The 27,594-nt window shown below is 46.0% G+C and overlaps 10 protein-coding genes across 10 annotated transcripts; 5 read left to right on the forward strand and 5 right to left on the reverse strand.

Moving 5' to 3' along the window:
* Positions 1-289: 289 nt before the first annotated feature.
* Positions 290-967, forward strand: RPS5 (40S ribosomal protein uS7; the record flags this gene model as incomplete). Its single annotated transcript, NM_208472.1, has 1 exon — positions 290-967. The coding sequence occupies one exon, from the start codon at positions 290-292 to the stop codon at positions 965-967; it is 678 nt and encodes a 225-aa protein (NP_983119.1).
* A 600-nt stretch (positions 968-1,567) lies between these two features.
* YAT2 (carnitine O-acetyltransferase YAT2) lies at positions 1,568-4,102 on the forward strand (the record flags this gene model as incomplete). Its single annotated transcript, NM_208473.2, has 1 exon — positions 1,568-4,102. One exon carries the CDS (start codon positions 1,568-1,570, stop codon positions 4,100-4,102), a length of 2,535 nt encoding a protein of 844 aa, NP_983120.2.
* Positions 4,103-4,221: 119 nt separating this feature from the next.
* AGOS_ABR173C (uncharacterized protein) lies at positions 4,222-5,532 on the reverse strand (the record flags this gene model as incomplete). Its single annotated transcript, NM_208474.2, has 1 exon — positions 4,222-5,532. The coding sequence occupies one exon, from the start codon at positions 5,530-5,532 to the stop codon at positions 4,222-4,224; it is 1,311 nt and encodes a 436-aa protein (NP_983121.2).
* A 216-nt stretch (positions 5,533-5,748) lies between these two features.
* On the forward strand, positions 5,749-8,343 carry LEU3 (leucine-responsive transcriptional regulator LEU3; the record flags this gene model as incomplete). Its single annotated transcript, NM_208475.2, has 1 exon — positions 5,749-8,343. One exon carries the CDS (start codon positions 5,749-5,751, stop codon positions 8,341-8,343), a length of 2,595 nt encoding a protein of 864 aa, NP_983122.2.
* Positions 8,344-8,687: 344 nt separating this feature from the next.
* On the forward strand, positions 8,688-10,241 carry GCD11 (translation initiation factor eIF2 subunit gamma; the record flags this gene model as incomplete). Its single annotated transcript, NM_208476.2, has 1 exon — positions 8,688-10,241. One exon carries the CDS (start codon positions 8,688-8,690, stop codon positions 10,239-10,241), a length of 1,554 nt encoding a protein of 517 aa, NP_983123.2.
* A 163-nt stretch (positions 10,242-10,404) lies between these two features.
* Positions 10,405-12,510, reverse strand: SST2 (GTPase-activating protein SST2; the record flags this gene model as incomplete). Its single annotated transcript, NM_208477.2, has 1 exon — positions 10,405-12,510. One exon carries the CDS (start codon positions 12,508-12,510, stop codon positions 10,405-10,407), a length of 2,106 nt encoding a protein of 701 aa, NP_983124.2.
* A 497-nt stretch (positions 12,511-13,007) lies between these two features.
* Positions 13,008-15,269, reverse strand: SGV1 (cyclin-dependent serine/threonine protein kinase SGV1; the record flags this gene model as incomplete). Its single annotated transcript, NM_208478.1, has 1 exon — positions 13,008-15,269. The coding sequence occupies one exon, from the start codon at positions 15,267-15,269 to the stop codon at positions 13,008-13,010; it is 2,262 nt and encodes a 753-aa protein (NP_983125.1).
* A 255-nt stretch (positions 15,270-15,524) lies between these two features.
* Positions 15,525-17,210, reverse strand: ORC4 (origin recognition complex subunit 4; the record flags this gene model as incomplete). Its single annotated transcript, NM_208479.1, has 1 exon — positions 15,525-17,210. One exon carries the CDS (start codon positions 17,208-17,210, stop codon positions 15,525-15,527), a length of 1,686 nt encoding a protein of 561 aa, NP_983126.1.
* A 332-nt stretch (positions 17,211-17,542) lies between these two features.
* TIF3 (Tif3p) lies at positions 17,543-18,748 on the reverse strand (the record flags this gene model as incomplete). The annotated part of the gene is made up of 1 exon (NM_208480.2): positions 17,543-18,748. One exon carries the CDS (start codon positions 18,746-18,748, stop codon positions 17,543-17,545), a length of 1,206 nt encoding a protein of 401 aa, NP_983127.2.
* Positions 18,749-19,635: 887 nt separating this feature from the next.
* On the forward strand, positions 19,636-27,426 carry FMP27 (Fmp27p; the record flags this gene model as incomplete). The annotated part of the gene is made up of 1 exon (NM_208481.2): positions 19,636-27,426. One exon carries the CDS (start codon positions 19,636-19,638, stop codon positions 27,424-27,426), a length of 7,791 nt encoding a protein of 2,596 aa, NP_983128.2.
* Positions 27,427-27,594: the final 168 nt, after the last annotated feature.

Genomic DNA, 27,594 nt, shown 5'->3' on the forward strand with positions numbered 1-27,594 from the left:
TTTTGTCACTCTTGCCGCGCGCGGTGTGGTGTCCGCCTGCGCGCGTGCTTGCTCCTCCTGGGCTCGCATGTGCAGACGGACAGCCCAGCCTAGGCCCGCCCAGCGCGGTCCGCCTAGCGCTCGGCCGGGCTGCTCGCTGGTGCTAGCGGTACGCGGGCAGAGACGCTTCGCGATTTTTCGTCTGCGAAGAACATGAGCAGCTGTGCGCGATTGTAAGGTGGATGTTTATTGAATAGATTTCTTGTTAGTGACATTTTGAAGCACCAAGGAAGCTAGAGAGAGTATCAAGATGTCTGACCACGAAGCTCCAGTCGAAGTTCAAGAAGACTTTGAAGTCGTTCAAGAGTTCGTCCCAACCAAGTTGGCTACCGCTATCCCAGAGGAGGTTCAGCTAGCTCAGCAGGAGATTAAGCTATTCAACAAGTGGTCCTTCGAGGAGATCGAGGTCAAGGACCCATCTCTAGTGGACTACATCCAGGTCAGACAGCCAATCTTCGTCTCTCACACCGCTGGCAGATACGCCAACAAGAGATTCAGAAAGGCTCAATGTCCTATCATCGAGAGATTGACCAACTCGTTGATGATGAACGGCAGAAACAACGGTAAGAAGTTGAAGGCTGTCAGAATCATCAAGCACACTTTGGAGATCATCAACGTTTTGACCGACCAGAACCCATTGCAGGTTGTCGTCGACGCCATCATCAACTCTGGCCCAAGAGAAGACACCACCAGAGTCGGTGGCGGTGGTGCTGCTAGAAGACAGGCTGTTGATGTCTCTCCTTTGAGAAGAGTCAACCAGGCCATTGCCTTGTTGACCATCGGTGCCAGAGAGGCTTCCTTCAGAAACATCAAGACCATTGCTGAGACCTTGGCTGAGGAGCTAATCAACGCCGCTAAGGGTTCCTCCACCTCCTACGCCATCAAGAAGAAGGACGAGTTGGAGAGAGTTGCCAAGTCCAACCGTTAAGAGAAAGAGTGTGTTCATACTGGTTACTTTTTCTTTAATATATACGATTCTACAATAAAACTCATTACCATTATCACCACTCTGTATCTCTAAATTTGATGCCTATGCTGTCCGCAGTCCGAGGAAAGGTATGTAGCGCTAGTTTGACTTTTAAGATAACGGTTGATTAATATCACACATTCCCGGCGTGGCGGCCGGGCCGCCGCTGTATGCTTCGTTCCGCTGGCCGCAAGAGGCGGCCTTGCTGTCAGGCACTGCAGTTACACTGTTACCCGCTCTATGATGCTGCCCCACGAAGACCGTTCCTGACGGCAAAGTCCGCATAGGTAGTACTTTGATTGCGGCCAAATGGGCTGCGGTCGCTTCCCCACATAGGCATGGCAGTCTATATAGCCCTATGGTTATCTATCTAGTCATTCATTCGCAAAACGGGTGGGCCCAACGCAATTTACTGGGGGCCTGCGGGGAGTTGGCGCTAGCATGCACTCAGTACAGGCCCCTGCTTAAGAGGTCATATATATTACTGGACTGTGCCGCAATGCAGCAGCAGCCTATCTGTCGCTGTAAGCCGGCACAACAAGCCTGGTAACGTAACGAATAATGGTAGAGGACGATAGTGCACCCGCTATGGAGTTGACGTTTGCACATGAGACAAGGTTGCGCAAGCTGCCGCTCCCTGGGCTGAGGTCTACAGCTTCATTGTTGACTGCAGCGCTGGAGCCATTTCATAGTGGTGGCACACATGATGGTGGTGGCGCGGACGTCGAGTTGGCAAGCTACCTGGGTTCTCTAGCAGACTCGAGCGGAGCGCTGAAGCTGCAAGCGAAGTTGGAGGAATTCGACAAGCACAGCGCGTGCTATCTGGACCGGCTGCATCTCAATATCCACAACCATGTTGCCGGCAAGGAAATATCGCAGGATATCCTGCCACGAAATCCGTTCCTAGTACTGGCGGAAGATGCAGAGATCGATATCAGCCAGGAGGATCGTGCCGGCGTTCTTTGCTACTCCGCCCTGCGCTTTGTGTCGGCAGTGCGGCGGCAGCAGCTACCTCCTGACCACAGCCGTGGCCAGGCCTTGTCTATGAAGCCGTATCTGAACCTCTTTGGCACAACGAGGTGTCCCATTTTCGAACCAGGTGAGGTGGAGTCATTCGATTTGAATAAGCCTTACTCCGAGAGTGATGTAGAGGCAGAGACCCGAAGCGATCTGATGGAGCCTGCGACTAAAGTTACATCTCCAGATGACAGACCACGGTCAGAGGGCAGCGACGAGCCGTTCAACCACCATGGTATCAGCATGAAACAGTACCCCGCGTCAAAGCACATTTTGATACTTTCCAAGGGGCAGTATTATACGCTGGATGTTCTGGATGACGATCATAGGATTCTCTATACGGACAAGGATATGGCAAAAGTGTTTGCATCGGTCTTGGAAGACTCCCGGAAGTCGTATAGTGTGGACAGATCCACTGCACTAGGCAGTCTTACCTCTTATTCTTTTAGGAACTGGAAGTATGCCCGTAAGCGCCTTCAGAAGCGGTTTCCTGTTGAATTAGAAATGATAGATTCCGCGTTGTTTGTCATAGTAATGGATGAATCTGATCGCTCGGACGAAGACCAATCTTACGCCAAGCGGCTATTTTACGGTACGAGCGTAATTGATGAGGTGACTGGTCTCCAAGTTGGTTCTTGTACAACCCGGTGGTACGATAAGTTGCAGCTTGTTGTTACTGCTGATGCAAAGGCTTGTATTATTTGGGATTCTTTTACCTGCGAGGGGTCTGCTGTGTTGCGTTTTACCTCTGAGGTATATGCTGAATCCGTGATGCGCTTGGCTAGAGATGTCAATGAGAATTCGTCTGCATTTTCTTTATGGCCATCGATTGAGACACGGCGTATATTGGATGTGGGAGACAATGCGGACAAGTTTTTAAGGAAAATTGAGTGGTCTTTCCTCAATGAGATGAATACCCACATTCATCTCTCGGAAACCAAACTATCGGATATTATCTCGAAGCATGATATTATAAATTACACGCTCCCGTTTGGCCGTCACATTGCGCGCCGGCTCAATATTCGTCCTGATTCGATGATACAGGTTGGCCTACAAATTGCACATTACGCACTTTATGGGAAAATTATATTTGCCCTGGAACCTGTTTCTGTTCGATCTTTCCAAAATTCTATGTCAGCCTTCATACCGATCCAGAGTACGAAGCTTGCAGAGCTCTGTCGACAGTTCATTTCGAATTCTTTGGATACATCGCTAAAATACATGCAGTTCATCGAAGCTTGCCGTGCCCACAGTGAGCTCATTGAACAGGCTAAACAGGGACACGCCGCCGAGAAACACTTTAATGCATTGCGGCACCTTTTCAAGTTCCGGCGTCATTTTGGTATCGATTTAGACGTAGATGAAATTGAACAGTTGTCTGGTCTTTTCGATAGCCCACAACTGGTGCCTTTCTTTACTCCCGAGATGATTGCTTCAAATTGCGGAAACGCAGCCATGACAATGTTCGGAGTTACACCTGCAATGAGACAAGGATTCGGAATTGGGTACATCCTGAAAAATGAACAATGCGACCTGACGGTAATTTCGCAGTACCGGCAGGGCAAACGTTTAATGTTCATGCTTGAATGGGTTCTCACAGAGATATGCGAGTATTGGAAGTCAACGCGGAAGCATAGTGAGGACATTAAAATTAGTCCGACGGTAGATTTGCTTTACGGAATTGATAACGCCCTAAAATCAGAGAAAGTGGAGCGGTCAGAAAGAAGACCTTCTGCTTTTTATAATGGAGGGTACGGTCTTTTTGATTTGAAGGGGCATGTTGAATCAAGGAGCAGCGTGTGCTCCACCCCTGTCTCACGCTCTGGTTCTCACCTGAAACTGACCGAACTGATCACGTCTCTGTCTTTTAACAATGTCAACGCTTTGACCACGGAGGAAGACAAACAAGTTACTGGCTATGAAATTGCAAAAATAGATCAGCCAAAGTCCAGTTCCCCAGATACAGACGAACTAGCGACCGATGATAAGCCAAGTAGAAAGAGCAACGTTATCAATTCTAAATTTGTCATTAATTTTGACAGATCCAGCGTAGGCCGCAAGGTGAACACATCTGATTGAGGTCGGGTTGCTATTTATAATATTTATATTTACCTATAGAATACCAGCAGCTCTGTCGGTTTGGTCCGTTGAGCAATTGTATGTATTACTGTGTGTACTGGTTTAATAAACCTATGATTCTAGTATATATTCATTTTTGATAAAATCTTTCCGTCAATACCATAGAAAAAGGCGCCTAAGATTATGTCCGCTAAGATCACCAATGCTCCGCTTATAACGTAGCAAACCCATAAGCGACCGCTCGATGCAAGCATTCCAGTGAAGATAGGCCCAACACAGCGAACAGACGTCTTACCAATGTTTACAATTCCCATTACTCGTGTTAGATCGTTAGGGTGGATAATGTTCGTGAGCAGGATCTGCCGCGGCGTCACATCCATCGCAGTCGTAAAGTTGAAGAGGAGGAGCAATGCGACCGAAGACCCTAAATGTGGTTCAGCGAACGGGATTAAGATGGAGAAGATTCCAGACGGGATCTGTACGAGTAGCGTTGCCTTCACCGGGCCGAACAGCCGAGCAATCTTCGCGGATGGAATGTTGGACACGGCCATGATCAACCGGCATGCAAAGAATAATACACCAAGCGCAAAGGCAGACATACCAAAGACCTTGCTGTAGTAGTAAACCGTCCAAGAACTGGTCATGAACCCGGATCCCAGTGAATCAAGCATGAATACGACCAGCAGCTTCAACAGCACCGCAACTGTGCCCGGCGCCAGGCGCCCTGTGTTGCGCGGCAGCAGTGGCGCGCTGTCATCATCAGCCGCCAGTCTCGAAAGCACCCCCGCGCTCTCTTCTTCTGTAAGGTTCCTTTCAGCTGTGTCCGAAAGTAGGAGCATCAGTACCACCTTCGCCAGCGCCAGGGCCGTATACACCGCAAACACCACTCGGTAGCATGCAAGGTCTGTGGCCAAGCCATACCCTCGGAGTGCATCGACCAGCCACCCGCTGGCAACCGATCCAAGCGCCCCGCCCAGCGTCCCCACCAGCGCGTGCATGCTATACACTTCCGGCCTCTTGTGGTGTGGCGTCATGTGCGCCATCATCGACTCTTCGATCGACTTGAACGGGCCCACTTCGTCGCTCGACGGCGAGATTACCCCCGCAACCGCAAACGCCAGTAGCACGTAAAAGTTCCGCATCGTGCTGAACACCGCCCCCGACGCCGCCATCAGCACGCCGCCTACCACCAGCACCTTTCGACGACCCCACCGATCCGCATACCACGTCAGTACGTAGGACAGTCCTACGTCCCCCACGAGCGTCAGGGACATGAACCACCCCATCTGAGCCTCCGAACAGCCAACTTCATGCAGAAACAGTGTGAGAACTTGGTTGCTGAGTCCATATGACATCAAACGCACAAAAACCGAGAGCCAGAGCAGTCGCACATCCGGCCCAGCACTTCTCCAAACTTTCCTAACCTGCATATCCTACAGTTTCAGCGTCTATAACCCCCAGATCCTGACCAAGGATTGCTTCAAAAGCCATCGACATCTTACTGTATACCGGCAAGCTACAAAATATCGACGTTAATTTTTCAGCTTCATCATCATCATCAGCACTTATCTGACAAGCTAAAAGTAGAAATCAACACATCAGTTGCTCAGTTCGGTAGTTGCTTAGGCCGAGCCGGCGGTAGGAATATGTCAGAAGGCATGAAGTCAAGCAGTGTATCTCAGGACGAGGATGCGGGGGCAAACGGAACCGAAGATGAAGAGCTATCGCGCGCATGCAGTCCTTATATGCGGAGGCAGAATCGCAAGAAGTTTGCGTGCGTGGAATGCAGGCAGCAGAAGTCCAAGTGCAACGCACATGATCGGGCGCCGGAGCCTTGTAGTCGATGCGCGAAGAAGAATGTGCCATGTGTGCTGCAGCGAGATTTCCGACGGACGTACAAACGGGTGCGGAATGAGGTAATCGAGCGCCGGTTTCGAGAACTGACAAGCTCTCTGAGCAACTTGGGGGCGGAGGAGATCCTGCAGCGCCTAGAGGAGGAGCAGCGGGTTATCTCGAACAACGGTAACTTTACAAAGGAGAAGATCAAGCGGCTACGGGAGCTGGGCGACCTGGGGCTGGAGGCTGCACGGGCACCGGAGCCTCCTGCGGCACAGACAGAGCTGGAGGAGAGCGGGCCACTCACTGCAGAGCAACTGAAGTGCGCGGCCAAGAGCCTGGGCGACGTGCACCTGGCACCGGAGGAGATTGCGCACGTGTTCCAGGAGTACGCGGAGAGGTACCACCGGTTTCTGCCTGTGGTTGAAATTTCGAAGGGCCCTGAGAAGATCTACGCGCTGTCGCCCTGCCTATTTTGGGTGATCGTTTTGATTGGGCTGCGACGCGAGTTTGGCACGATAGAGACGATGCGCAAGCTGTCGAAGTTGGTCAAGGTTGTGCTGGCGGAGATTTCGGTCTCTCCAATTATAAGAAACTCGCAGCTGGAGACATCGGAACCTGCGCTGAATGTTGCGTCGGTCTACTCCGTGCAGGCTTTACTACTCTACACATACTGGCCTCCGCTCACCTCGTCGCTCAGCGCGGATACATCGTGGAATACCATAGGGCTCACCATGTTTCAAGCGATTCAACTTGGACTAAATACCGTGCAGTACTCGGAAGGGTTCACTCATGCGAATGCTGAGCTTGTACGAGAGCATACCAAGACATGGCTCTACTGCAATGTCGTGTCTCAGACGATAGCTTCTGCATTCGGGTTCCCTGCCTTTGTGTGTTTTGACCATACTGTCATGAGCACATTTAACCACAGCATCAGCACAGCGCGCACAGCGCGTATGCCGTCGCGGCTAAAACAGATGGCACAGGTGGCACATTTTGAGAACCAGTTGGCTAGCACTATGCATTCAAATCCACTCTCACCATCCGGCCTACTAAACAAAAATGAAATGCTCCCATTACTGCGCATCCTGGATCGTCAGCTGGATGTGTTAGAGATGGAGTTAAATGATAGTAATGCCGACGAATTTCGGCGCTTTTCATTCCTTGTCAGCAAGGTACATCTGTACTCGTATTACTTCATCCTAGCCGGCGAAGGGTCCACTTCCCAGATAGATGGCCACAGTGCAACCCTCAGGGAGGCAGAAATTGACTCAGTAACCAAGCACGGATTGCTGAAGGCATATAATGCAGCTGTTGCCCTTTTACAACACACAAATAGCATGTGGGAGAGAAACCCATCAATGGTCAAGTACTTTCCTGGTGTGTTCGTTCTCAGTATATGGCAATCTGCATGCATTGTGGCCAAACTCGCCCAGTCCTCCCTTTGCGAAGTGCTCGATATTGCGCTAGGTGAGAAAGTCTACCAGAATGCCGTGTCTCTCTGTTTCAATGCCTCAGTTCTAAAACATGACATGGCCTACCGTTCGTCTGGTATCATGAAGAGCATGTGGCTTATGTTCAGCGACATGCATGACAATTGGAATCACCAGGGGCAGCCATCAGATCCACTGTCGCCTTCTTCTTTCAACTTGGCAATCAATGTCAAAAGCAGAATGGCCGTCAGTGTGTTCTTTGACTGTCTCTATATTCTCCGCCGCAAGTGCGGTATGGCTAAGCTGCGCAGGCAGGCACGCAGGCGACCCGACGACACTGATATTGCGACCACACAGAGTGCTGGGAATGACCGCTCAGTGTCCATGGCCATAGACAGTTCACAGAACCCCGTAGAGAGTGCTCGCCGCATTATCCAGACCATCCCCCTCGACCCAGAGCCAATTAATGCATCCACCGCCACAGACGCCTCTTCCTGCGACTCTGGGTCTGATGAAGCCCTGTTGCTCCGCAAAATTCTCCACCATACATCGTCCATTGCAGACGGACATTCACTCCGGACTGCCGCCTCCGGCGGCACGCCCATTCCCGCGGAGAGTACCCGCCCGTTCTCGGACAGCCGTGGCGCTTCTGTTCAGCCGTCAACTCACGCCACGACGCTGCACCACTCTGTGTTTGACCGCCCCGGGGGGGCTTACCGCAGCGTCTCCTCCGTCGACACAACTGTCTCCGGCATACTGCTTGATACTTCCGCGCGTCTTCCTGAGCACTCAACTGACCGTTCTGTCCCAGAACCATACAATGCCATTTCTGACCTCCAGTCTTCTGACCTCCAGCCATCTGACCCTGCAACTCGGTCTTGGGGGAGCTGGGACGAGTGGGAGTCCGATCTCATATTTAAGGATGTCGGCATTCTGATGAATGAATTTGCATTTAACCCTGAGGTTCTATAATTTGTATTTTTTAGATTATTATCAAGAATATTCTACTGAGTAGGTTCAAGGCCCCTACAAACTTTCAATCATATATACGTAGCGCTAATATATCCTCGGTCGCATATTAGCTTTCCCATTCCAAGTAGATCTGGTATGTTGGGTCCAAGATTATGTCATCAATGATCAATCACGTGATCAATCATTGAATACGGTAGGTTTTGCTTGAAAATTTTTTTGGCTCTCGATGGGAATTAAGAGGTTCAGATGTTACACTCGTTAGTATACGAAGGTATTGTCTAGCTTATCCAGAGAGACTGTGGATTCTATTGCCGAGTTTGGAGTATATACCGTCGAAGCCAGCGATGTCAAAGTTGTCGAATCAGGAACCAAGCGCTGTAATTGAAGGGGATATGACAGAGGAATATCCAGCTGAGGTTGGTCAGGATGATTTTAATGACGATGTGAAGCCGAAGAAGACGGTGACCTTCAGTGGGGTAGAAGACCTGGAGTCGGAAGAAGAGAGAAGGCATAGGGAGTTTATGGATGGCGGAGGGTTGCCAGAACAGCCGACAAATCCGGACTTTACAAAGTTGAATCCCCTATCGCCAGAGATTATCAATAGGCAGGCGACTATCAACATCGGCACTATCGGGCACGTCGCCCACGGTAAGTCGACAGTGGTGCGCGCGATTTCAGGGGTCCAGACGGTTCGTTTCAAGGATGAGCTGGAGCGTAATATTACGATCAAGCTGGGGTACGCCAATGCGAAAATCTACAAGTGTGAAGAGCCAACTTGTCCGGAGCCAGACTGCTACCGCTCTTTTAAGTCTGATAAAGAGGTGTCGCCACGGTGCGAGCGGCCTGGATGCACAGGTAGGTACAAACTGGTGCGCCATGTGTCGTTTGTAGACTGTCCTGGTCACGATATCTTGATGAGCACTATGTTGTCTGGTGCAGCCGTCATGGATGCCGCTCTGCTGCTAATTGCAGGTAACGAGTCGTGTCCACAACCTCAAACCTCTGAGCACTTAGCGGCTATTGAGATTATGAAGTTGAAACATGTCATTATATTGCAGAATAAGGTGGATTTGATGCGCGAGGAGTCTGCCATGGAGCACCAAAAGTCTATTCTGAAGTTCATAAGAGGTACCATTGCAGATGGTGCCCCCATTGTTCCTATTTCCGCCCAGTTGAAGTATAACATCGATGCGGTCAACGAATTCATCGTGAAGACTATTCCAGTCCCTCCAAGAGACTTCTTAGCCTCTCCACGTTTAATCGTAATCCGTTCTTTTGATGTTAATAAGCCAGGTGCTGAAATAGATGATCTAAAAGGTGGTGTTGCTGGTGGTTCGATTCTGAACGGTGTCTTCAAGCTAGACGATGAGATTGAAATCAGACCTGGTATTGTGACCAAGGATGAGCAAGGCAAAATTCAATGCAGACCTATCTTCTCCAGTATTGTTTCCCTATTTGCAGAACACAACGACTTGAAGTTCGCAGTTCCAGGCGGTTTGATCGGTGTCGGTACCAAGGTCGACCCAACTTTGTGTAGGGCGGACCGTTTGGTTGGCCAAGTTGTTGGCGCTAAAGGTCACTTACCATCTATCTACACTGATATTGAAATTAATTACTTCCTACTGCGCCGCCTGCTAGGTGTGAAGACTGATGGTCAAAAACAGGCAAAGGTTAGAAAACTAGAACCAAACGAGGTGTTAATGGTTAATATTGGTTCTACTGCTACTGGTGCTCGTGTTGTTGCGGTTAAGGCGGATATGGCAAGGCTACAGTTGACGTCTCCAGCTTGTACTGAAATCAATGAAAAGATTGCATTGTCCAGACGTATTGAGAAACATTGGCGTTTGATCGGTTGGGCTACTATTAAGAAGGGTACAACTTTGGAACCAATTGCTTAAGCACCATATGTGGAATGAATACAACATTAAATATTATCCGTACTACTAACATCACGTATTTGTATATTATCTATACATGTTTAAATTAAAGCTGAAGTCGAACCTTTTTTTTTGAATCAGTTAATATTACAGTCCCTACACCAGTGGGAAAATTACCAAAGATTTAACAATCAATCTTCCGAGTATCAATAAAATTGATTGCTTCTTTATAAAGGTCAGAGTTCAAAAACTTCGGGATAGAATCAATATTCATCAGCCGATATATGTGTTTCGCCACCCTATCGAGAAGGACATAGAGCTCCTTCAGAATTTTCAGATTACTGACTATAAAAGCTGTTGGTGACGATGATAGCGGTATCTGACTGCAGCCCTTATCATTTAAATCGCCAGTGACGTAATTTGTAAGTGATGAGGGTGTCTCTGGATCCAAGTTTGTTTTGAGACTGTTAATTATTATCTTTCTTTGACGGGTTATTGGTGTCATAAATGCTTCCATAGATGAGATATAGTCGTTTGGTGAGATACAAAATGGCTGCGCTATTTCAGCTTCATCACTGAAAGGATTCTCGAAAACCTGTTTAAGAGATGATCCGGGATCTGTCATCAGAGAAATTATTGAAGTTCGAAGTTCATGATCAATATTAACCTGGAACGGAGCTCCAGAGGCGATGTATGTCAAAAAGATATGGCAACCAACTGCCAAACATTCGTCAATGTTCGTTATGATACGAGAGTCTATGCTATCGCAGGTCTTTTGTGAAAAATGGAAAGAGTCTGAAGTGACAGCACATTCCTGTTTACGGGTTCTAAAATCTAAGAGCTTCTTTAAAATAGTCATTCGTTTTGAAAACTTTTTAATCTCGAGATATACGTCAAAATTTTCCGTGCAGAACTCCCTCTCAAGATGCCTTCTGAACAAATATCTCATACCAGGGTCTTTCAATATCGTTCTCAAATCTAATATATGCCTCGAACACCGCATAGTTTGTTTTGTTCCAAAAACCTCATCGGATCCATCGCTTTTTTTTGGTCGTTCCTTGCTACTGTCGCAGCTGATGACGGTAGTGTCTATTCTCAGCTCATAAACATACTTCCTCTTAATTCCGAAGAGTGGATAATAATCACGGGAACATCTCAATCCCTGCATCCAGCGTACTATTTGCCACCCTGAGTTGCTCAAAGTATAGTACGCATTTTTGCTTACAGCAAATTTGCCTGGAATATTCAAACTTGGGGGTAACAAAATAGGAGTAATTAGACCTTTCTTTAAGAATAATGCAGCAATGGAAATCGCTTCTTTTGGATACATAATATCTGTGCAATCCATTAGCCATTGCCAAAGGGCCTTTGTCGTAAATGAGTAGTCGATTAATACCTTTTTGCCAAACATTTTGGATTCAAATAACCGCACGCCCTTCTCCGAAATATAATACTGAATATGCGCATCGGAATCCGGGTTTGTGAAAAATCTATGGGCGAATGGTGATTCTCTTGGTTTCTCCCGTAACTCCTTCCGTTCGTATTTGTTATCAGCCTTGTTACCGTTGTAACATGATACACTATAGTCGGCACGTCTGCAAAAATCAACCACCGTACTTTCAAATGAAAAGATGTTTTCATGCCCCAGATGCGCTGAAAGCGGGGGAATCTTGTCAACTTGGTTGGTTGGCTGCCAGACATTTGGCTCCGGGCCCATGGCGTTAACGAATAAAAGTTGAATGAAAGAGTCACTATGCAGGATAGCATCACTAGTCGAACTCCGTTCAAACGTGAAAAGCTGCATGGAGTTGAATGAGGATTTTAGAACAGGTGGGATAATTTTCAGACCCATTCGCGACACATAATGCTGTAATATTGCTGTACCCTTCGGCGTTGGTTGTAATAAAACATTTTCTTTAGGCGCGTCCCGCGTTCTGTCGGCAGGAGTATGCAGAAGTTTTGCATCCATAAATAAGGTTAGAAGGTTATATGCGAGATCCGGCTTGATGGCATATTTGATATGGACGCTAGTAGTGGTTAAGTCCACGTGAAGCTGTAAGTCTTTCATCTTCTCCACCGCGTCCTGCACTGAAAAGGAGTACGGGAAGCTTTTGCTGAGCGCATTAAAAATATTCTTACTGGAATCTCGGGGCCTTTCCTTGAGATCCAGGCATATTAGTAACAGGGAATACACCTGCTTTAGATCATGAGTGAAAATAAGATTGTTTGGGCTCCTGTTAAAGCTCGCAGAAACCACTTCGTGTAGTTTTGATGATCCTTTTTCGAGCATCGGGCTAATCAACCGATATAAAGAGAGTCGACCACGTCCATCCAATCCTATTCAGAATTTATCCTGCTGGGAGCTTTGTTATATACCTATCGAGTGGATCTAAGGTTAGTTCAGCAAATGAATCTGAAACACTTTTTAACAAACCACGTCGAGAGAAAAAAGGAACACATCTGAAACATACCCCAGAAACCCCGAGAGAACGCATCTTTTGCAACTGCTAGAATCGCATAAGCATAACAATAACTAGGTACAGAAGGCATCCGGAACCAGAAATGTGCCTTAACTGCGACAAGACGTTGAAATCAGTGAGGTCACCGATGTAACCAAACTCAAACACCCATGGGATACAAGCGAGACGATCGCATCGTCAGTGTTGCTTTGCGATAGCGTGAAGGTAACAGTCCGATATAAAAGCCAGAGTATTAAATAATAGATACCGAAACAATAGAATTCAAAAACCAAGTTAGATCTAGAGCGGCATCACAGAATGGGAAATACTAATAGTAATCAACTATGTTTCTTTTTGTAGGATCTGTACTTGCCTCGCTGGGAGCAGCACCTTCAGAGTTCTTAGAGTCTGGGGTAGAGCGTGGATACAGTCGCCCACCGGGGTGGTTGGACTGGACCTCATCGCGCCCATAGATACGCGCCTCTAGTGGGTTCGCGACAGGAGGAGGGGGTTTCTGCTGTAAAATGTTGCCAGATTCGCTATTATCCAGCGAGGCTGTAGAAGATCGGCGTACTGGCTCAGACGAGTTCGAGACAGCTGAACCAGAAGCGGCAGTTGACCCAGTTGCTGCCGAAGAATGCGACGACAACTGTGTCGTGTTGGTTAGCGTGCGTTTAGGACGGGGGGCGGGGGAAGGATGCAGTTCTGGATTTGGGACACGCTCCGGAGGGTACGGCTGTCCTGTTCTATCGACAAGTTTGTATGTGTCACGTCGATTGGGTCTATATGCAGCTCCTTGCTGGGGAGCATACGGGCGCTGGTTATATCTGCTCTCACCTTCTCTGCGCATATCGTACCTCTGGTAGCCCCTCGATCTGTACCCGTAACCATTATAATGAGTATCATCCGAATACCGGTCTGCGTGGGGATACCCATCGTTATATGTTTCATAATAGCGTTCACCACCCTGCCAGTGGTTATAATAATTGCCATAATTGTTATGCTGGTATTGAGCACCAAGATGCCGGGTGAGAGGTTTGACGGGCTTGTTCTGAGGAGGAGCTTCCCTATTGTACCTTGCCCCCGGTGGAGCGGGTTTTGGTTTCGGTGGAAGAGATGTGGGAGCAGGCGTGGTCCTGTGCTGTTGTGGGCCCCGCGATGAGTACTGCTGCTGATGAGCTGACGGCTCTTGGGGCGGCTGCTGAGAGGGCTGCTGCACGGGCGCAGCTTCTGGTATCTGCTGCGGGTGCGGCTGCGAAGACTTTTGGGGCGGTAGTGACTGATATGGTTGAGATTGATGATGACGAGAAGACTGTTGCTGAGTCTGACTCTGTTCCACAGCATGACCGGAAGGCGCTGCGGGAGGAAGGTTACTAACTGTCTTCTGCATCTCTTGGCCGTATCTCGCTATGTCTGTTTCATGACTTTCTTCACAGGGAAGAGTGAGCTGTAACTTAGGGAGCGGATCCTCGGAGAAAAATGGATGTTGCATGGCTGCCATAGCTGTCAATCTCTTATAAGGATCCAATGAAAGAAGCGTTGAAAGCAAGTCCAGTCCCTTTTCGGTCAGATACTTTCCAAATCTTTCCTTGTATGTGGGTTCATAACTAGTCCTTGTTAATTCTGCACCCGGCAAATACCGCGCTAGTTGCCAATCAGAATCGCTTGGCGTGCCCATCAACTTAAAAATGACATGTCCTTGGTCGATATCAGTCTTCCCCTGCAGTATTGGCCTTTTCTCAAAAAATTCGGCAAATACACATCCAATCCCCCAGATATCAACCGCAGTTGTATAATTTTTATCACCTAATACCAACTCAGGAGCTCTGTACCATCTAGTGACGACGACCGATGTGTATTTTGCATCTGTTCCTGCGCCACCGGGATATTTCAAATTGGGTGGTGCACCGTAGTAGTTCCTTGCCAATCCAAAGTCAGCAATTTTCAATATGCCCTTGTGATCCAAAAGAATATTTGCGGTCTTAATATCTCTATGCATGAACTTCTTACAGTGGATATAATTGATGCCTTCTAATATTTGTAACATCATATTTTTAATATCTGCCATTTCTAGCGTTACTCGTGGGTTATGCAGTATTCCAGACAAGTCAGCCACCATATAAGGAAGGATCATGTAAAAGGATTTCATGGTATCTGCGGACGCAGAGGCCTGCGACGAGTCCTGGCCATATGCTGCCCCATTCTGCGCCGGTGGATAGTCGTAAACCATCTCTATCAGCTGGACCACATTCCGGTGATTCAGCCGCTTCAGAATGGTTATTTCCCGCTGCGCGGTGATCGGAAATAGGTCGTTCTCGGTTTTGACCAGGATCTTCTTCATGGCAACTTGCCGCTGTGTGGCCAAGTGCACGCCCCTGTATACTTCACCGAACGTTCCTTGCCCAAGCTTTTTCTCTTCCTTGTAATTTCCAAGAAATTTCGTTACACCATACACCTTCTCATCGTCGCGCTTCTCTAATTCAATAAATTCCAGCCCGCTCCTCACATCTTTCAAAACAGGAGGCGTATGCTTAATTTTCCCAATTTTGTACTTGAAATCTGCCCGTTTAGCGCTACCTTCTTGGCTCATTATCGACGCTAATTGGGTCGCGACTGCTGCTCAGAACGCTGGTAATGCTTGCGGAGGTCTAAACTACAACTTTTAAAATGGTATTCTCAGTAAGTTTGCCGTGTTGAAAAACCATAAAAGACGTTTTCCGTTTTAAGTGACTTTTATATGGATATCACGTGGTCACAAGAAGCAGCCTAGTAGTACAGCACCATAGCCGCGGATAGTTGCGTGAGAGACCTACATACAGAAACGGTGAGGACATGCGGTGTCACTCTACAGCTGTGTCCAGCTGTAAAACATTGATGATTTGGAGACCACGCGGCGTAGCTCGTGTAGTGTAATTGGTACTTGGAACATCTTAAGATCGTACGGCATCACGCTGTTAGCGCTGTAGTGATTGGTAGCCTGAAAGGCCGCCTGGGCTGACTGCCTGATAGCAATAATGCCACGTTCTACAAGCAGCTCAAGCTCTATCAGAGTTTCCCAGATGCTCTTTATGTCTTTCTTGTTCCATATGCGAACGGCATGTTCAATAGAGATGCCTGTGTCGCTGAGAGAAGAAGAGGCGGGAATGCGGGAGTTCAGGCCCTTAACGAGTTTACTGTACTCTTCGTACATGAGGTTGAAGTTCACGTTTTCCTCGTTTTTGAGGGCCACGCGAGCGGCAGAAAGAAGAATGACGAGTTCTAGCTCACCCAGCGCACGAACCCTGTTCACGAGGCTATTTGACAACTGAAGCTTATTGTAGAGCTTGAGTGTGTTGCAGTTGACCAGCGAGCAAAGAAGGCTATCAAAGCTGTCTGCTGCACCTACCATGGAGACAAAGGCGTTCTTCAGTAGCGCCAGATCGCGGAATGTTTCGTAGTTACCTTTCACCAAGCAGCTAAGTTCCGTTTGTTCATCTTCCAACTCTGACTTGACCTTTTTGTCCCATGCATGTGTATAAGGTCCTGGCCTTCCGATAGAAAGAATGCGAATAACTTCTTTGCAGAAACTTTGGTAGCTAGTAATCTGTGGAACGAAGATGAGCCGTTGAGAGAATCTACTCTTAACCCGCTTTTCCAGAAACTCGAGTATGTTCAGTTTTGTCGTACAGCCCACTATACAAACTGGAACCCGGGCATGTTCAACCATGTCAAAGAGGTTGTATAGTAAAGTCTGACGTATAGGTCCAGCAAACTGGTCGATCTCATCGAATATGAAAATAACAGTCAGCTTCGCAGAACGCGGAAGCACCGAGCTTGAGCGACCCATCTGCACAGCAACAGTGTTTAGAAGTTTAAGTATATTTTCGAAAACTTCTGTAAGGGAGCCCTGGCTCAGCTGAAAGTCAGTAGCAGGCACATCCTTCCTTACGCGCCTCAACTCGTTTTCAAGTTGAGTCGCAATGCTATTAATGGCGGCATTCTCGGTATGAATGAGCCCGTTCAACCTCACAGTAACAAACTGCTGGTCATGCTGGCGGCGCAGACGCGCCAGATGGTGATTGATGATCGAAGTCTTATACCATGAGCGGGGGGATACTAGGATTGCAGAGTGACTCTCTTTTTGGATTACAGACTGCACAAGAATCCGCTCCACCTCGTTCGACGCAGACCGCACAAATTCTGGAAGGCCTGATTCCTCCGGGGGTAGCCTATTGTTCAATTTTCGCAGCAGCATTGTCTTGAGCTCCTCGAAAGCTTGTGGATCTGCAGCAGTCGCACCGCACACGGTAGATGACTGGCCAGATGAATTAGGTGCTACTTGTAGCGGCAAACGATGTAGGATAGATTTCTGTGCGGATGTTAGTTCGTCTTCTTCCTGTTGGGAAGCATGCATCTCTTTGGTTATTAATTTTATCTTCTTCAGCTTATGATTCTGGTCCTGTTCTTCCAAACCGCTCTTGATGATGTTGCTGGGATGCGCAGAGGTAGTACATCGCTTAATTGGACCAAAGTCATTATCAAAGGCGCCCATCCAGAGGGTTTAGTAGCGCGTCGGATGTATGAAGTTGGTTATAAAATTGACTGTGAAGGTGATCTAAGGAAAATTACTGCGCGTGTGTTTGAGCCCCGTCTGCTTTTCGTCTCAGCTATATCATCACGTGATACTATGCGATACGGAACTCCGATGGGCGACACTACCACCTGGGAGGGCAGACCAACGCAGGTAATCGATAATTGGGTGTTAATTGCTATGAAGATCTAAAATACAACGTTTATAAACTCAAAAGCTGGAATGTGTACGGATATCATATTGTGGAGAAGGAATCATAGGCCCTGAGTCGGCGAAAAGAAGCCCCGAGTCGATCACTGCTTTTTGCCGACCACCTCCCACTCGCCATCTTCTTCTAAAGTCAAATTCTGCGCAGCCTTCTCCAGATGAGCCACGTCGTCATCTGGCTGGGAGTTTTGCCCGCTAGTTTCGGCATCGTGCTCAGAGTCCGACTCGACATTCAAGATGTCATACGAAGACTTCTGGATGCGTGGTGTATCCTCCTTCAAAGCTGGCGTGGTGGATTTGCGGGCGACTTGAGGAGCCGCCTTGGCAGAACGGGCCGCGCCCAAATTTAGCTCGTGTCCGTTCCGCTTTGGCCTGCTCTTGGCGGCTTGGTAGTGAGAACCCTTGGCAGCGCCCCAATCCAGATCTGGCTCATCTGATCTTGGCTTCCGTTCACGCGACTGATAGTTGGAACCTCTAGCAACAGTCCAGTCGATGTCTGGTTCTTCATGTCTAACTTTGCGCTCAGAGGATTGGAAGTTGTAGCCTTTAGCCACAGACCAGGGCACATCCGACTCTTGTTGTGCTGGTTTGTGTTCAGATGGTCTAAAGTTAGAACCTCTGCTCGTGGTCCAGTCCAAGTCAGGATCCTCGCGTCTAGGCTTGCGTTCGGAGGGATGGTAGTTTGAACCGCGGACAGCACCCCAGTCTAGATCCACTGGGTCTTCGCCAGAGGCTTGGAAGTTGGCACCTCTGGCGCCATTCCAGTTGGACTCGTCGAAGACCCCGTCCTTAGGAGCGGCAACGGCCACGTACACAGTCCTGTCATTCAGCTTCGTGGCGTTCAGCGTTAGCGACTTGACCAGGTCGTCGCGCTCGCGGAAAGTGACGAAGGCCCACCCTTTTAGGCGGTCGGAATCTTGGTCTTTAGGAGCAATTACTTTTTCCACGCAGCCAGGTCTTTCAAGCATATCCTCGGTCCACGCATGAACACCCTCCTCGGACACATCCCAAGGAAGGTTGCTGATACGCGCACGGTAGGGAGGCGCATTAGGCACTGGGTACTCCACGCGTTCGCGCTTTGACCCTAAGGCGCTGTCCAAATGACCACCCTTGCCCATCGCAGCACTGCCTAGCTGCTCCAGAGGGATCGTATTGGACGCCGCCACATTCTGGATGGGCAGGTTGATGTTGTTTAGATCCACCTGGTCGTCCGCCCAGGAGTCGCCAAATGAATCGTCGTTCAAAAAGGACGTCAAGTCCATCTTAATAGCGTTCTTTTTTGGGGGAGCCATCTTGCACTTGTTTTGGTGATGTTATCTAGTCGTAATTCGAAGTTCGGAGAAGTCCTCTAAGGATTTCGGTACCGCTTATTGTCGAGTGTGTGAACATTCATCGTTATCTGGACTACTCTCATCAACCAACTATCGTATTACTGCTTTCGTTGGTAGCGATACGTGAAAATTTTTCAAATCATAACCTACGTATCCATATCACGTGACATAAAATGGTAGTCTTCGAGCCCGTGCAGAACCTCGAAGATAGACTATACCAGTAGCAAGCCGTTGAAGGGGGCTGACCTTGTTCAGTAGCAAGACAGCTCGGACTTCGAAGCGCGGCAGCCCCCCACTGAACCGCTAGCAACATACGCTTTATAGATCTCAGTTATATCTGGGGTCAAGCCTACTGATGGGCTCGCTCACGTTGGTCATCAATGCACGCGTCTGTGCAAGGCTGGCAAGCAGATACTGTCGCTGAATACTTATGAGCTGCGTGTGCACCCTGTTTTGATGCACACAGGCGTAATGGATCTATGAGGCAGACATATATACCCATGTCGAGCCGATGAGGCGTACTTCTCACGATTGTCCCGAGCAGTCACCAGGCAACCCTGTGCTCGTGTGCGCTGGCATAGTGCCATAGTCATGCTGTTGTTTGTGGGGCTAGTTAGTTGCATGGATGTTATTTTAGGGTACTGCACGGTTTTGGCACGTGATAATCACGTGTATATATTGGCGTTTAAGGCATCTTAGGAACAACATAACGGCCACAACAACATTGGAAGACATCCTAGGCCCTAACGTGCCACATCTAAGATAGAAACTAATACTATTCAGAGTGCAGGCGGTAGCCAGCATATCCAAAAGCGCTCGGGATTAGTGGGCCTCGACCTTAAGGCGACATGCTGGAATACACGGAGCTTTACAGCTTCCTGCCGTATGTGCTGTTAACGGTCTCACTGATTATAGTGTTGGACTTGGCACTATGGTACAAAGCAGGTATCTGGATTGGCGGTTTCAATCCGTTTTTATTGAAGCTGAGTGGTATCACGGTGAGGGACAGACTCTATGTGGGCCAGGTGCGTTACCACCTATTAAGAAGGGCGGTTTTCGTGGGAGACTTGAAATTTACGTCGGGTGAGCGCGTGCGCCGTGGTATTCAGCGCGATGGAAGTCAAAAAATCCAGCTACGTGTGCCAGAAAGTGGTTTGCTATGGTTGGAGGGTGTTCTCCGTTTCTTTCGCACGCTTTCGGTGACGATTGAAAACAGCGAGATCGAGGATATTTCCGTACGCTGGATGTCGCTCGATGTCAAGTACATGGGTGATCGGTTGGCCTTTTCAGTGTCGCTTCAAAATATCAAGCACAATAAGGTCTGTCTGCTGAAGTCTGGTGCGCTCGAGGTTCTCGGCTGTTTCACAAAAGACAGTCCCTTTGGACTAACATGTGTTGAACTGAGTGTCAAGTTTCTTCAACTCACAGTGCCTGTGAGTAACCTACTAGCACTATTTACCTTGGGCAAAGAAGAAGATGAGGACGTCGAAGGCTTTGCTCGTAATATTTTCGATGGCATGACCGAAGATCCACAACTGAATGCACAGAATTGTGTGGAGATGATGAGATCAAGAGTTACCACGTTGCATAGCTACTTTTCCCATCTAACTAAGGTTGATTTTTTTGTTGATAAGGTTAACCTGGCAGATATACCACCCAGCTTATTGCCTGAGTTGTCATCTGCCTGTGAGCCTTTGAAATACGAAGTTGCGCTTTCTAGTTTTACTTTTCAAGTCACCCGTTTTAGCACCGAACAGCCAGGGTATAGTATCCTTTTCAAAAAGTCTGATAGACCGGTAAGGGTCCGTATCACATTGTCATCGTTGCAGTGCGCTCTCAAGTTAAATGCTCCTAAGAATCCCTCTGAAAAGGCATCTGAATACATTCGGTTTTTTGATGTTCCTAGTATTATTCTATATGGTGATACTAATATCTTTTCTGAAAGATTTTTGACTGGGTCAACTGCTGTTTCTGATACGATTGTCAAATTGGTGGGCCATGTTTCTTCACCTACCATAGATATTGAAATTGAAAAGCTCTCGATCTTGAAATCACTGTATGCGAATATCATGGTACTGACTAGTATGTTCAACAAGATGCGCAGTGCGAGCGGTAAGGAATTGCCTACAGCTACATCACGCTTAAATGCATTGGAGAAGAAAACGATACTATCATATCTGACGCAAATAATTCCATCCGTCGAGAGTAAGATAACTGTTGAAGATCCTGTAATTATTATCAATGATGGGGAAGACTTCATCTTCCAGAAGTGCTCAATCCTTTCATTCCAAACTATTACCCATAAATGCAATCTCGCTAGGCGTAGAAGTAACGCACAACTGGGATACAACTTCGACGTTAATTTTGAGATTTTAGACTTTGATACGTCGCACCATTCAAAAAACATCGGCTACGTAAATCAAATTCTGAAGCTGGATAGTATAAACATGAAGTTAGTGTCTCAGCTGATACCAACCTTGCTCATGTCATTACATTTTACTGTGGACCTCTTAAAGTGCGATTTATCTGATTTGAAAACCTTGGTGTTCCTGAATCGGATTATTCGTAAGTTGAACTCCCAAATGTTAAATGTTGAAGAAGAATATTTCCTTCAAATATACCAGCAGTTTGCATCCCAATTAGAAGAGCTAGGCAAACGTGAAGAAAACACAAATGTCATCCCCATTGATCGGAAATTGTTTCAGCATCTACCATCCTATCTCGATAGCATCAATTTGGAGATAACAGATTTCTCTCTACTCGTCGGCTCCCGTTCCGTTTTCTTACCAGAAGATAAATATGTTTCGATGCTTCAGCAAAGCACGTATGATTTTGTTAATGGCGAACTTCGCAAACTGCATTGCACGTTTGGTAGTGCCCAACTAGTTTTGAATAATACAGGCAGGAGGGCGATGGAAAAAGGTGACAGGACAAATGCTGGAAATTTTGAATCCACTAACGGTGAAGGATTTTCATACGATGATAGTGGTCTAGAGGCGCATACGACTGATTTCGGTACTAGTGACCCAGAGCTATGGAGTCTTAGCTTTCAGTGCAAGCAAGTATTGGGTACCGTCTTCTCAGAAACTAAAAGGAATAGTGACTGCCTAGTTTCCAAGACTGTCTTTAAACTGCCTACAGCATCCGCTTTATTTCATCCGCAGTTAGAAGCAGAGAAGCTCGTTTTAGAATTGAAGATTGACAAATCAGAAGTTTTAGTGTCATTAATGACCTTGTTTTTGGTTTTCTCGGCTCTACAAACATTTAAGCAGGTGTTTTCAAAAGAGATTACTGCCCATAGGAGGTTTACATACGCTGAGAAGTACCAGGAATATGTGGCTTCGACAAGGCGGAAATTTAGACCTAAATTTGACAAGGCACGGCTATTAAAACTCCTGGAATTTCACCTGGAGTTTAAACATTTGGATATGGTAACCGTTTTACCTAATGGTGTAAAATGCCGCTTTGAGATATGCACCTCCCAATCTAGTTTTGCTGACGCTAATGATATCTCAATTTATGGTCATTATTTTAGGATGTGTGTTGAGTCTCCGTTGATGAATCAAAAATGGTTTCGTATGTTGGCAATTGTGGACTTCAACGCTCGGCTGGACATCCGTAGCTGGAAGATAAGACGCAATTGGGATGAATTCAAGGCCATGGAGCCAGCTGTTATAATCGAAAACCAATCTTGTCATTGGCAGATTCCGCACCGTTTTGAAATGCATAGAATTTTTGACAACATAAGCACTATGTTTAAAACTATCAAGCAAATGGTTTACTCCTTAAAAACGTGCAAACATAGCGTGGTAGTATTTCCAACTGTTACCGCTGCACCAGAGCTTCCGAAGATTACGATGCGGTCCAAGCGCTTGATTTTTAGCGTGGAAGACGATCCGTTTGAGACAGATTTAGCTATGATCTTCCAAATTGGTATGCAAGAACAGCGCTCTCGTCTAGAGAAGTATCATGTTTTTGACGAGTGGTTGAATACCAAGCTTCAAGCCAATGGAAATAGAAATGCAAGAGATTCGGATTTTAACGAACGACCAATTACACCTTCTAGCGCAACATTTGCCCAACAATTTGCTTCAAAAGGCATTCATCATCCAACTAATGATGTGCTAGAACATTCAACAATAGAGAGTGTTTTATCCCAACATGAATATGATATTTGTTTGGATAGATACAATAAGCTACAAGAAAATATATCTGCCTCATGGATAAGGCGGGTACAAATGTGCCACAGGAAGGAAAAGAAAGTCTTTAAGGATGGATTCACTTTTTTATGGGGTAAAACGGACAGTTTGAAGCTTCCTTCAACTATTGATAAGGGTGTTATTGACTTTGTACCATCTCCAAACTTGATGACTATCATTGCTGAGGGGGTAAACATTGATATTTTTAGACCATCATGTGGACTGGATAATACGGCTGATTTTATTTACTCTGTTGGAAAAGGGGTTCCAAAAGATACCAGATATACTTTGATGCTTCCCTTTTATATTGACGCAAAGCTGGATGAATTAAGGTGGCATCTTAAGGATTACCCACTACCGTTAGTCCATATGCCGAAGCTATTGCCTTCCCAACAAGGTTCTTTTCCGGCTATACATTTGTATGGTGACCTCTTTATTACTGAGGATATGATTCAATCAACCAAGGAGCTACGAACGATATTTGTGCCGCTTGTTCCTTCCGTTACTTCTTCTGAGATAGACCTATATTATTCGTTGCGCTTCCGCCGGTCTTTAACGCCTATTAAAATTTACAGTCAGGTAACAATGGATATACACTCGAAAGACATCACGATGGTGACATGGGGTGGCTCTTATGAAGCTGCTATACAACAGGCCATGAATTGTTTAGACAATTTTTCGAAACCTCCAGTTGATCCATCCAAGAAAATAGGCTTCTGGGATAAAATTAGGAATATGTTCCATGCCAAGATTAATATTCGCTGGCCTAGTGAAGGGCTTTTTGAAGTATCCCTCAAGGGGTTAAAGGATCCTTACGCAATTGGAGGCAAATCTGCCGGTTTTGTTATTGGTTTAAGAGGCAATGCGGAGTTGAAGATTAATGCTGATAATGATCCAAAGAAATTTCTTGCTTGTTCAGCGGATGATATCTATTTTGCAATACCAAATTATTTTGCAAAACCACTTCTTGTCTGGTGTAATAGTTCTGAAAATGCTGTATTCATTCCGAGCCAAAATGATACTAATTTACAACGCTCTGCAGCATACTACTATTTCATTGACTTGATGCCGGTACCTAATGCAAAGATGGAAAGGGAAATAATGTATAGAAGGTACATTGAAAAGTCGGCAATCAAGTTAAGTGGTGGAATTATATTCAATATAGGTATTGTATTTGAGAGGTTATTACCGGGATCTAAAGACAGAACTTTCACATCACTTGCTCATTATAAAGTCAGATTATGTGACCCGGAGCATGTTGCCGATCCAGGACATGATTCCTACAGGGGATTTAGGAGCGAGTTTATCCATTTATCATTTACGCTGCAATCGAACAACAGCAATGCATATAATACTATGCAACTGACACCAGGCGTTTTTTCCGTCTTCTTTTCATGGTGGTCCAGTTTCTCTGCCAATTTGCCTGTTAGACGGGGTAGCCTATTCGGAGTTCTCACCAAGAGTCCAAAGTTTGGCGATCATATCCATTCTATCTCCTATCGCGCGGATATAGCGCCATTCTTTATTTGCCATACCTATCAAAATACAGATACGGAAACGTATACCTCTGAAGCATTTGATGGTACACTAGAATTTGTGGGATTAAAGGCTAAAATGGACAAATTTGTTATGGATTTACATCAGCGGAAAGAAGTTCTTCATGAAAGAAACAAGGGATTAGATGTAATCAAACGAGTGATGCGTTCTAAATTTAAGGAGGGAGATGTTTCGACATTCAATATTGACATAAGGACAATGGACGCTGTTTTTAAGCCTATGGCTTATGATGGCGGTTTAAACACTCCAGAGTATAATATTTTTGATGGGGATATGACCTGGTATGATCCATTAGATTTTAAGGAGTTCAAGTACCACGCTTTGGATAATTACGTTCCTATTGTTACAATCGGGCCTCTACTATACGCTCCTAAGTTTGTATATCGAAAGAAGGCGAGCTACGGTGATAAATACCAGGTAGATTTCAATACCTGTGAAAGAGTAAAACCTTTTGACAATTCTATTTCTCATACCTGTTGCTTAAAGCCACAAATTGAGGTGCCGCTTGAGACGGTTGAAGAGCGTAAAGATTTCCTTTTAAAGAAAAGACGTGAAGCTCAAAGGTTGCTTGAAGTAGCAACGACTACTAATGAGCGTCAGCATATATTGTCTGAATTAGATAAGTTGGATGCCGTCCTGTCTAAAGTTGTCGAGCTAATTGAGGCTATTAAAAACATTCAGAATGATGAGCGTGCTGATAGTCACAACGAGAAGACTACAGATGAAGGCTTCAAGTATTCTATTCGGGATTTTGTGGATAGATCTACCGGTTCGGTATCCCCCTTTGAAAATAAATTCTTTGTCTTTTGCATGCAACTAAAATGGGATGAAGATGCAAGGGATGTTATTTTTAAGTATCTCCATCTTTTGGAGCTTTCTTCACAGGCTGTAACATTAACAAGGTCAAAAACTCTACAGGTTATAGAAAGGCTTTGTCACAGAAAATTAGCGTATACGAAGTCGGATGAGTCTATTTTCAGCAGCATTAGTGATATTCCGATTGATGGACATGACTTGTCAACCGCTGAAACATCTTCCGAAGAGCAGCCGAAATCTCAATCTTTGTTCGAGCTATTTGAGGAGAAAATATACAGCCTAAACACCGACGCTCCTTATATGACTCACGATGACCACTTCATCCAATTTGTGGCTCCTCAAATTCAATTGAGCACTAAGGAATCGCCCGGAACGTGTGTGCTTGTTACTGCCCCTTCGATGAAACTGAAAATTATAGACTTCGATTCAAATACTTCGGACAATGAGTATAATGAAAATGTCTTTATGACGAGGTACACTGCAGCATTGATTCAAGCAAATGTATTTATCTTCCAAGAAAGTGACTATAAAGTCTTTGAGAACTCATTGTTTAATCCCAAAGGCTACGGTGCTAAAAGTACAGAAAGTTGGCAACCTTGGCTAGGACTGGAACTATGTTTTGAACCGGAGCCCTTGCAAACTAATACGGTTATTAAAGAATTTTCTTCTGTTTTCAAATATGATAGAGTTTCCTCGTTTGCCAACGTGTCTGATTTGCTTTCTGACGCAATTTCAATGGATAGCGTTATATGCTATCTTCCTCGGTTTGTCCTTGCATCTGATTCCAAGCAATACATTGCGTTGTACAATATCATCGCAAACGTCTTTGTATATGTTGAACCGAACAGCGCCAGGCTGAAAAAGCAAGTTAACCAGCTATTATTGGGTTATGATCCAAGTAACCTAACTGAATATATTAAAATTGTGGAAAAGATCCAGAGGATGCTTGTAGCATTAGATGTAATTGAGGAAGAACTATCATTTAAGAAATACCTACTGGATGATGTAGGAGAAGCAGATTTGCATGCTATTCGGAAATCTAAAGTGGAATCTTTCGCGAAACTAAGCATTTTTATGAAGGTTTTAACTTCATCTAACGTGGATGAGGTCACAGAAGATAAGAAGATGATGTTCATAATGAAAGCAGAGGAGGTCATCTTACATATGTTGAAGGAGAATGGGGAACCATTTTTGGATGCGGCGCTTGCTAACTCTTACTTCCATCGCATTCAATCTTCCGCGGGATCCAATAGTAATAAAATTGTCATTAATATGTTGCAAGTGTTCAATTTGGAGCAAGATGTCAAATTCCACAACCTTTTAGGTCCTCTTGATAAAAGGGCTACAGTGAATGAAAAACCGTTAATCTACTTAGAATGGGACATGGATAGACCAGTAGGCGGGATAAAGGTTGTAAAAAACGTCTGGACCGAGCTTCAAGGTTTGGAGTTCCGCGCAGAGCAAGACACAATTGATAATCTTATCAGGTGGACCATGCCAGAAATGTTACAGGAATTGTTAAATAACAATGACGACATCTATGGGGATAACGACAGTCATGCATCTTCTAATTCGACCAGTAGTGCCGCAGTAGTGCGCGATAATATGTTTTCCTGGGCACTATCACCGATAAAGAACCCTCTTAAATTAAAAAACTCTAATGAACTACATGAAATGGTTCAGCGGTCATCTGATTATATGATTATCGAAAACATGGTTCTCAATAGCTTTCCGTTGGTTATTAGTTATCGAGGTCACGGTGCTAGGAGAATCATCAACGTCACAGACTTCATGTTTACCTTCCCAAAACTACAATTTATCAATCAAACTATCACCGTGGGCGAAGTTCTCAATGCTATTCGCAGGGTTGTGATTAAATCTTTACTAAAACATACCGGCCAGTTTATTACAAACAAGTTGAGGAAGCGACCCCACCAAAAACAACTCTATATAGACACAACAACATCGTCGCAGGACGATGATCAAAAGAGTGGCCAGGTGCACACGCCATTAAAACAGATCCAACGTTATAAATCTTACACAGATGTGAACGAGCTTCGCCAATAATTGCTGAGGTTTATGATCTGTTATAAATTCTCTATACTGATAATCTGTATAATTCAACTTCCTTTATTTTAACATTATATCGGTCGCCGCCGTGGCTTGCTTCCCTTGCTTTTGTTGGTTTTAGTATCAAACAAACCAGTGCCTAGTATATAAGAGAATTGCCTCTGG

The sequence above is a fragment of the Eremothecium gossypii genome, chromosome II (assembly GCF_000091025.4).
Source record: "Eremothecium gossypii ATCC 10895 chromosome II, complete sequence".
Classification (NCBI taxonomy): Eukaryota; Fungi; Ascomycota; class Saccharomycetes; order Saccharomycetales; family Saccharomycetaceae; genus Eremothecium; species Eremothecium gossypii.